This window comes from Abramis brama (assembly GCF_963993115.1).
Source record: "Abramis brama genome assembly, chromosome: 22".
Lineage (NCBI taxonomy): Eukaryota > Metazoa > Chordata > Actinopteri > Cypriniformes > Leuciscidae > Abramis > Abramis brama.
In genome coordinates, this window is record NC_139984.1 from 19,981,673 (window position 1) to 19,992,168 (window position 10,496).

At 37.7% G+C, this 10,496-nt stretch overlaps 1 protein-coding gene across 1 annotated transcript; it reads right to left on the reverse strand.

Moving 5' to 3' along the window:
• Positions 1-398: 398 nt before the first annotated feature.
• Positions 399-10,479, reverse strand: senp1 (SUMO specific peptidase 1). The gene is made up of 18 exons (XM_084100009.1): positions 9,917-10,479; positions 9,365-9,426; positions 9,074-9,273; positions 8,831-8,927; positions 8,546-8,729; positions 8,226-8,373; positions 7,890-8,008; positions 6,874-7,157; positions 6,726-6,789; positions 6,611-6,649; positions 6,424-6,508; positions 6,205-6,348; positions 4,011-4,142; positions 3,664-3,867; positions 2,143-2,222; positions 1,912-1,996; positions 1,714-1,809; positions 399-1,616 (listed from the first exon to the last, which is right to left on the reverse strand). The coding sequence occupies exons 1-18, from the start codon at positions 10,051-10,053 to the stop codon at positions 1,554-1,556; spliced, it is 2,223 nt and encodes a 740-aa protein (XP_083956135.1). The 5' UTR covers positions 10,054-10,479; the 3' UTR covers positions 399-1,553.
• Between the last annotated feature and the right edge of the window lie 17 nt (positions 10,480-10,496).

Below are 10,496 nucleotides of genomic sequence, written 5' to 3' on the forward strand. Positions count from 1 at the left end.
ATAGGCATATAATGTACGCATTTTTTGTTTCTAAAATGCTAATAATCGTCTGCCAAATTTACCCAGCGAGACTTTTTGGTCTTATAGGGTTGGGTAAAATTAGGCCTATTAATTTCCAGATTAACTGTGATGTTCATCTACCGATCAAAGTCCCCCTGTAGTCAATAGTGGCTTTCGCACCAGATAGTTCTAAGAACTTAGTTCACATGCGCAAAATAAAATCAAGCCATATATTGTGAGGAAAAAATAACTGAAATACACCAGCGAATGAATCAGAAAGTAAACAGGACATTTGTAGATACCCAACCCTGTCTTAACATCTTTAATATTTTTTGCTTTTTTGGTAGTCAAGTAAAATTTCATGTCTAAAGCGCATAAAACAGGAGTTTCTTAGATGATTCACAAAATCAAGAATTCATTTGAAATTATTTCAATTGTCATCTGATACACACATAACCTCAGGAATTTATTTCTGTTAAGATCTGTTCCACGTACAAAAACAGATAATAAAAGGTACAAAATGAGTATTAAATATGTCTTCAAATTTACCGTATAGTCACTGTATATACAATATGTCAATATCCTGCAGAATTTTTTTTTAGAAAGAGTTGCAAAAAATAGTTTTCTCTTACACAAAAGAACAGAGTAATGTCAAGTAAGAACAGAAAAAAGATGACGCTGCTGGGTTGAGCGCAGTCTGTCTATGAGATGACCAAAAATGTCAAGACTCCTCAAATAATCAGAGCAAATACTGATACAAATAAACTTATGCCTGTGATGACAGAACTCCATCTCAAACCATACTGAAGTCAAAAGCATTTCATCACCCCTAGAAAAAAGAACCACAAATCTGACTTAAATCTAAAAATAAATTCTTTCCAAAAACGCAGACAACCTTAAGACCTCTGAGTCTTAGTTGCTTATTTAAAAGAAAATGAACTTAACAGTTAAATACCTCAAGTTTCTGTATAAAACAGGTATCAAATGTCACACATTTTAAGTAAACTGCTGTTTTTCATTATTACAAAACCACTGAGTGAGTCTGTGATTGTCATTTCCAGCTGTTTTACTAGTACTAGAGTGAAAGATATCAGCTTAAAACTCAATCATATTACTATAACATTTATGACTTCAGATGATTTGAGATCAAGCACACTCTCTGCCAAATAACAGAAACAAATCATTTGAATTCATCTAAAGACAGGCCTTATATTGACACTAACTGCATATGAATGGTAGCACAAGAAAATATTGAAAATATGAAAATAACATCCTTCCATAGTCAAACAACATTAGCTGGCTAAGCAAAAGTATGTCAAGTTATAGGGAACTATAAAAGGGCAAACATCCACTGCCCTGACTCTTAAAGGCTGAGACTGTGTCCTTTAGATGCATGAGGATTTCCCTTGTTTCATTTAGACAGCATAGAAATGAGCAGTGATTGAGGGCATCCCATATTTGTCTTGGGGTTCCTGAAGTGCACAAGAGCCCTCATATCCATACGACACATCAAAATAATGTTCTGTACACACGCACACACACATAGTGTCCAATCACAAGAGTTTCTGTTTCAGGATCTCCCATACCATTCGTCTTCTGAAATAGGGCATGTTTTTCTGTTTTAAAAAAAAGAAAAGAATGAAAGGTCAGTTAAATGTCCATGCACAAGTGTGACCAATAACATATTTAGAACTCTATGCAAATTATACTCACCTGTGTGAATGTGATTGGTCGGTCTTTGGTGATGTATTCAGCGTATTTGCATGTGAACATTCCACAGTCACTTCCATTCATTTGCTGAGGGATCTCCTGAGCATTCAGGGAAATAAATCTTTCAGATGATCCCAGAGGTTTTTTGGGTCAATTTTAAACAATACAAGCCCTAAATGATGTTTATGTTCAAAAACTCACATTGCGCCTTTTACTCTTTAGAGTCCATTCTGAGGTATCAAAGTTCTGCCCTTTCTTGTCTTCACTTTCTTGTTTCAGATATTTTCTGAAATACAGAGGCACAGTTAAAGACACTTTTGTCTAGTCATGCATAATTCATTGTTTATTTCTTAATGGGTTATCATGGGATTTATTTAGAAATGGCACTTCTTGCAGTCCCGTTTCATCATCTAATCCTCAGGCAGCACTCACAATAAAATCCTGCAGGCTTCGTCATTGTTTCCTCCCATGGAATCAAAGTAAGTGATGCTCTTCTTACGAAAATCCACCACCTATCAAAAAGGAAGAAATGAGAACAATTGAAAACAATGCCAAAGACTTCACAGTAAATAATCAGTTCATGTATTAAAGGGGTCCTACTATGCTTTTTCACTTTTTCAACTTTAGTTAGTGTGTAATGTTGCTGTTTGAGCATAAAAAAGATCAAGGTTACAAAGCTCTAAATCCACTCCAAAGGGAGATATTTTATTTAAGAGAATACACTTTCCAAGAACTACAACGAACGACTTGTTTAGACTACAATGCATTTTTTCTGGATTTTATGAAGTCACAAATGTTACTCATTTAAATAATCTCCACCCACAGAACACACAACAAAGGAGACGAGCTGCATTAGAGAAGAATATGTCAAAGACACTGTTTTTTTACACCCTGTTTGCAAAACTCATATGTTTGACCTTCCTAAGGCTGACAAACTTAGTGGTTAGAATTTATTTTAAACACTGTCCCTGAACATTATAATCCCAACGTTTATCTGTGTGTTGCACATTTTACAGAGAACAGCTTCCAGAACCTAAGAGAGTACAATGCAGGCTACGCACAAAAGCTGAAATGGAGCAGTTCCCACTTTATCGGGACAATCTGTTGTTTGTGGAACATAACTTGTAAGTATGTTTTATTATTTCTACTTGCATTTTCTATTAACAGTTCCAATTATTAGTTTTGTGTTGTTGCTACGATGTAAACAAAAGGCAAAGGTTTGCCTCCGCTCGCCTGCTAGCCAACATGTGTTTACTGTAACTTTTGTAAGCTCTCGCTGTTGTAAGGCTGTTCACCACACCTTAAGAAAATTAACCAAGTATCATGATAAAATGGTGTATAAATTCGTATCTAAAATGTATAAGAAAATTACAAAAAAAAAACATACCACTCTGAAACGTCCTGTGAAATTCATGCTTGCTATGTCAGTGTATGAAACCCATTCTGCATGATCCTCTTGTTTGTTAACATTAAGTCTGAATCAGGCGTAAATTGGTTTGAAATTGACACCTTCCTTAATATTTACATCTGAGTAGAGCTTGCGGTTATGGTAAAGGGAATGACATTTCCCGAACATGTGCTAAGCGCTGCCAATCACAACACACTGGGCCAGCTAACCAATCACAGCACATTTCCTATTTCAGAAGGAGGGGCTTCATCGAAACAGGAAATAAATCGTTCGGGCCAGACTGGGGAGAGAGGTGCTGTAATAATGTAAAATATGTGAAAAATGTGTTTGTTGAACAATCAAGCATGAAAGCACATTCTAGTACACCCCAAAAACAAAATCAAGACTTCATAAAAGGGCATAATAGGACCGCTTTAAACTCATTGAAATGTATTACAATACTATTCTGAATAACTTGTCAATGTCAGGAAGGAAAGCAATCCAAATGCAATGCATCTTCCATGCACAAGTCCTCAGTGTGACCTTGGTGCTGGTTAGCTACTTACAGACAAGCACCAGTGCACCCCCAGGTGGACAGGCACCAGAATGATATCTACAGAAAAGATGTCCACTTTCTTAGTCCAGCGGCGGACAGCAGAGTAACCGGAGCTACGCAGCTTGGGATAAAAAAAGGTGTTGAAGGTGTAAGCGGAGGGCAGGTTGGGCTGTTTACTGCGCTCCACAAGCAGGTTCATGTAGAAATTAATAACCTGAAATGGAGAAAATATATCAGTCAGGCACTCATAGGTTTTGATAATTATGTAAAAAGACTTTTCAGAATCCATTTTAAAATACTACTGGAATTTACTGACAGGCTTATACAGAAACCTGAATGATGTAGCAAAGCTCTGACCTCATCATTGAGCCAGTTGAGGTGGTTGAGGGTCTGCAGGTCCTTCCTGGTGATGGTGAGGCGGAAGCCCTCGCTGAGAACCTCATCTTGACTGCCGCCTCTCAGAGCTCTGCTCACCTCCTTCTCCATGTCCTGTGAACATCACAAACAGGAAACACCACTCATGAACATTTGTTGATGAAAAGCAGTGAGTTGAGTTGTGAGTTGAAAGTAAAACAATTTAACATTTTTTAAATAAAAATAAAAATAGAACACATACTAAAAAAAAAAAAACAATCAAACCAAATACACACAAGAAAGATTAACCATTTTATTTGTTTAATTTCATCTGACCATTACCTGACATCAGAGAACCGTAACATGAGAATGTGATGTTAAATTATTGAAATATTAACTATTAAATATTAATCTCAGTGGGTACCGTACTAAATATTTTTATAAAGTTTGGCAATCTCTGCTGTAATGCATTTTAAATCAGATACAAATTTACATCACATTACAGCCTCAAACTTTATGATGATTATTAGTCAGTTAAAAAACTGATAAACTGTCATGATCAAACATCTGAGATTAATCATACTGAGAATCATTTTTTTTTCCCCATTCATTCTGACAAAGTTTTAGAATTATGAAAAATGAAATATTCCTGTTATTATTGCATAATAATTATAAATAACACAATAATAAAGAAAAAATAAGTTTGCACTCAAAAAACGTTATTGAGATTATAAAGTTCCTATTACTATGGATAGCCAGTTTAAAAAAAAAAAATTGAGATAAAATGAAGTCATATTTAAATTCTTTGTAATATTTCAACAGCACTAACCAAATTGCATGCAAATGTGTGATGCTGACAATGTGAACATTGTGCACAAGATCAAGACCGTGCTCTAATAACAAAACAAGTTTATCTTTGGAACATTTTAAATCAAGCTGAATAACATTTTGGAGAAAGACGTATGCCAAAAACCAAACATTTTTGTTTTGTAGAAAGACAAATGCAACATTTTCACTAATAGTCTCGGACCTTTGGACAAGTCATTTTAACTGAAACTGATGAACTTGAAAGGAAAGTTCACCCAAACATTGAAAATGCTATCATGTCATTTCAAACCTGTAGGACTTCTGTAGAACATAAAAGAAAAGATTCTGAAAAATGCAAAAAAAAATGTTGCCCATACAATGGAAGTCAATGATAACTAAAACAGTTTGGTTACAGACATTCTTCACAATATCTACTTTTGTGTTCTGCAGTAGACAATAAGGGCCTTTCACACTAGCAGTTTAGTTCAAACCAGAAAATGGTTTGCATGAAAAATTGCTAATGTGAAAGCTGTCATGCGGACCTGGGCGCGCACCGGGGTACCGAACCCAAGACTACCTGTAGTAGGTGGTGTGAGTTTGGTTGCACTGGAACTATGGCACGATTCACGTGAATGTGAAAGCAACTCGGACTCGAGTGAGCACATGTTCAGGAATTAAATTATAATTTAGCCGCCGCTGCCGTCATCAACAAAACATGTAGGAGACGACAATGGTGATGATGAACCTGGGATACGAGCGAGTGAGCAGGCAATGTAATCGTGCAGAGTGAGTGAGTGCAATCAGAGCAGCAAATGAATGGTTCGCAGTAAGCTTTCTCCTCAAAAAAGCCAGCTTGCAAGCGGCAGAAAGCCTTCTTTATGTGACGCACATACAGTAGAGACAAGTGTCGTTCACACTGCTGCGTATAATAGCACCAAATTAATAAAAAAAGTCACAATATATTGACCCGAGATTGGTTTCCTATCATGCACCATGCATGTTAGAGATGACGTAAAATCACAAATAGAAATAGTTCAATAGAATAAAGTAGGGATGGGCATTCGTCAATTTGTCCATTTCTAGTACTAATAGATCTCAAAAACACGTACTCCAGAACAAGGTTTGTGTGGGGGGCGGGGCATTTCCATCAAGGTGATAATGATATTTTATTTAAAACACTGTTACAAAAATTAATGTTGACAATAAAAATATTACAAGCAAATGTCTATCAAAAAATGGAAATATGACTAGAAAAATAACACTGATAGATTATCAATAACGCGTGCATTTGAGTGGCCAGTGTGAAAACCCCCTAAGTTATACAGGTTTGAAACGACATGAGGGTGAGTAAATTATAAAAAATTTCAGCTATCCCTTTAGGAGCACTTACCTCTGTTAACTCTGGGAATTCTCGCTCCTCTTTAACAGGCTGAGGCTCTTTGATAACTGCTGCAACAGGAACCTCCTTCTCTAGAGGGACTCGAACTTTCAGCTCAACACTCGCTGGGATGGCTCGACCCTCTCCAGAGAGACGCTGATTATGCAAATGAAAGCATGAGTGGGCTTGTCATATAAAATGCAGGTGTAAAATGAGGGGAAACGGACTCACCTGGCGCAGGAGCTGAGAGGCCAGAGCCTCCTGCTCTTCAATCAACCTCCGTCGCTCCCGAGCTCGAGAGTCATAGAGGCTAGTCCTGAAAATAAACACAAAGATGGCCGATATCAGAAGCTATTTATTTCCACAAACTAAAGCAAAGAGACTTGCACATATTAAATAAAAGATAACAAGTACTCACAGTTCTTTGATCCACAGTTCAGCCTGGAAGCACGGCACACTAGAAAGAGTAAGAAGGGGTTATGTAAAGAAAAAAAGAAATAGAGATCAAAGGTAAACTCAAAATGTTCTCTTACCTCGAGCTCTCAGGCTTCTTGCCCTGTTGCTCCTTTACAAAAATGACTGAATCTCCATCGTGAGCTAAAGAAAGTGAAACGACACATTAAGCTAACCTTTAAGCCAGGATTACATTACAAACATGAAAAAGAATGAAATGGGACTCACCTGATGACTGTGTGTCCTGAGAGGAGGTATCCTGAAGGGCAGCTGGTGACGGAGCTGAGGGAACAGCTGGTCTTTTAGTGCTGGGCTCAAGGTCATGGGCCCATAGCTGAGGCTCTGGAATGCTGGAGGCTGCACCAGGACTGGGCAGGGCACTGGAAGCCTGACTGGACCCAGGCTGGGGGCTGGGAGGCAGACTGGATAACCCGTAGGACGAAACACCAGCGCCGGAGCCTGCTGGAGAGGCACATTGAAGAAAACTTCGACTGGACGACAGGAAGCTGGAGCTGAAACAAGACCAAATGTTTCACCATAAGCGAGAGAACCCATTTGAAACTAATATTAAAGGAATAGTTCATCCAAAAATGAAAATTCTGTCATCAATTACTCACCCTCATGTCATTCCAAATCCATAAGGGTTTCATTTATTTTTGAAAATATCCATTGAAAGTCCACCTAAACTTTGAAGCTTCAAAATGTTCATAAAGACATTGTAAACTTTATCTATATGAATCGTGCACTTTATATAGTAAAACGGAAGATCAAACATGCTTGCTTGATGAGTGACAACCAATAAGGTTTGTTCTCACGTCAAGCAAGCATGTTCGAGCTTCCAAAAGAACCACTGAGGTTTGGTCTTGCACATCAAGCAAGCATGCACGATTGAACTTGTGTTTACCAAATTTGATGAGCTCTTTGTTTGTGCATTGAGCAATGTTTATATGTGAATAAAAGCCTAAATTAAATCTGTTTATCATATAAAATGACGTGTCAAAAGACTTAAGGATTAGCTTGATTCATTTGGATTTCTCTACAAACTTTTTAACGAGTGATCGATTCGGATGCATGGACTTTCAATGGATGGACAAAAAGGATGAAATCTTAATTTGTGTTCTAAAGGTAAGTAACTGATGGCAGAATTTGTATTTTTGGGTGAACTAACCCTTCTTTAAGCAGGTCAGGTTTAGACACTGACATAAAGAAAAAACTTTGTACAGTAATTTGACACAGATACTTACAAATCTCGATGCGAGCGAATGCTGGAGTGAGAACTTCCATCGTGAAGGAAGGTCGACTGGCCACTGGACACCACGGCTAAGAGCTGCCTGTAAACTTCCTTTTCCTCCTCACGAACAGACTAAAAAAACACAGATAAAAACATTGAAAGCAAAGTCTAATTAATGCTGCCAATTTGGAAGGAAAAAAAGCAAATAAAAAAAAAATCATATCACAATTTCTGTTTTATTCTGATCAACCGTGCAGCCCTAAGGCTAATGAAGTTATTCTAGCAATATTTTATGCTTATGAAATATTTTGTTTGTTTATTAAACAAACCAGTACAATGATTTTCTAACCTCCTGTGCTGTACAGCGGACTCTGGTCCGGATGAGACGGTTTGAGCTGCCATGTGAAGGACTCTGAACCACTCGAATGGGAAAGGTCTTCTCATACAGGCTGGTATAAGTGGCTTTTCCTGAACTGGTCTCCGCAGATGACAGCAAGCTACAACAAAAACAAACTTTCTTTTAGCTTCATAACCTTGCATTTATTACACTTTCAAACCAGAACAATAATATTTATCACAATAAAACATTAAACAACAAACAGTATTATTTAATTATGATTATTTCTAACAAAACAAACATTTTATATCGTTTTTTTTATTTAAGGTGACCTGTGTGGTCGATGGTACAGGGACCTGCCCAAGCGGGGAGAGGGGGATGGTTTTGGCGTGGAGACAGCAGGTAAATTAACCGAGTGACCGTTAGCTTTGTGTGTCTCGTGGGATGGATGGTCCATACAAACTTGTCTTCTGCTTATTTTTGATATGGTTACTGACTGTTCCGTCCTTAAGGAGTCTGTCAAAACAAAAAAGATAGTATATATCAGCATATGTAATATGCAGAAAGAAAAATAACTACCTAAATGCAGAAACAAAGAGAAATTATTTTATTCTTACCAGATTTTGTTACGGTCTTCCACTCAACTGAACTAGATGGGGCCACAAATGTGTTGGATGATGGAGCCTCAAGTATATCACATGACCGATCCCCAAACTTTAAGGAAAAACAGAAATAAAAACATTAAAATATATAGTATAGATAAAATGCATTAGACAGCACAACCGCTGTTGCTCTTCTGTTATACCTGTTCTCAAGGATATCGCAAATGCAAACAAAACAGATCTTGAGCAAACGAGTACCTTGTTTTCCACCCACAAAGATGCTGATGCAGCAGAATTGGCAGCGGGTTCTGATGGTATTCCTGTTTGAGGTGGACCCGGTGATGCCGGCAGCATGTTCCTAGGGTTAGGTCTGACACTGTTCTTCACCCAAATCGCAACACTCGAACCATGGGTCTTCACTCCTTCGGCTGCATTTTTCACCGTATCCATAAAGTCTCCTAAAAACAAGCAACAACAAAAAAAAGTTATTGGAATTTACATAATATGACAGTTTTTATCATGTACTCAGAATAGTGTTACTTTAGTTACCCATTCTGAATTTCTTCACCGCCCTCTCCTCCTCCTGATCAACTGCATCTCCATCATCCAAACTATATAGAAACAATTGAGACATAAGTAACAGAATGTTTTATTATAATAAATATGTAATACATATTAAAAAATATATGTAATTATAAATATCTATACAAAAATAAGTTATAAACGTAAATAATTAACTAAAAAAATAGTTTACAAAATTCTACTCGTAATATTAACTTCATTAAGTTGCGAATTTTATTGAAGTAGCAAACGTCGTTTGTTTGAATATATGAATACATATCGAAAATCTGTACATTACAAAAGAGGAAGGAAAACTGAAAATAAATAGTTTTTCAGGTGCTCGAGAAGCGCACGCGTTTCTGACGTCACCCTTTCAGAACAGTTGGCGCTTTAATGACCGAACCAAAACAATGTAACTTATGACTAAAAAACAAACATTTAAAACCTATACTTTTAGTGTAAGACCAAAAGATAATTAAAAGCACAATTCTTCTTGCACACGTAAGCAAAATATCTTACAATTCTTTGAACACCATTTACCTGTCTATGGGTCTTTTTCTCCGTAATGTCCCGTCCTGATCCACTCTCACGGAACCGGCATGAACAGCACCAGCTGGAGCTCCGTTTCGCAGACTGGCGATTCCGGTTCCGATCCATTCGTAGAACTTATTAAACATGATGAAAGCCTGAAAGCCTTTATTTTAGCGGAATAAGTCCTCGGAGCTGTCAGCGCAGTCCCAAACGCGGGCTCCCTCTGCCCTTCATCCGCATGCCACTGCTAACCAGCTTTGTTAGATTAAAAGTAGCTGAATCCTTCACTTGAGCACGACTGAACCAGTCCAGATAAACCCACACCGCTGACCGTTAGCCCAACCAGCTAACCAACTGCTAACGCGTGAGATTCCAGCCCAGCAATAATTATATCTGTGGTTAAGCGAGCTCCAACGTGTTGCCCGCGTGTTAGTATCTGCTGTGGGTATTTTATATTAACTGACTCGAATTTCTCAGAAACCGTAAGAGATACTGTGAATGAGATATTGAGTACACAAAGTTGCATTAACGCCTCCCGCTTCTTCCTTATTTAAAAGAAGAACATGGCCGAAGCTCACATGTTAAAACC

What these genes read in the sequence shown, in the direction of transcription:
- senp1 (XM_084100009.1), bottom strand. Translation starts at nt 10,053, where the DNA reads ATGTTTAATAAGTTCTACGAATGGATCGGAACCGGAATCGCCAGTCTG. An exon ending in CTGTACCATCGACCACACAG is followed by an intron (nt 8,374 to 8,545) that starts GTCACCTTAAAT and finishes TTTTTGTTGTAG; the next exon opens with CTTGCTGTCATCTGCGGAGA. An exon ending in ATTCGCTCGCATCGAGATTT is followed by an intron (nt 7,158 to 7,889) that starts GTAAGTATCTGT and finishes GTCTTGTTTCAG; the next exon opens with CTCCAGCTTCCTGTCGTCCA.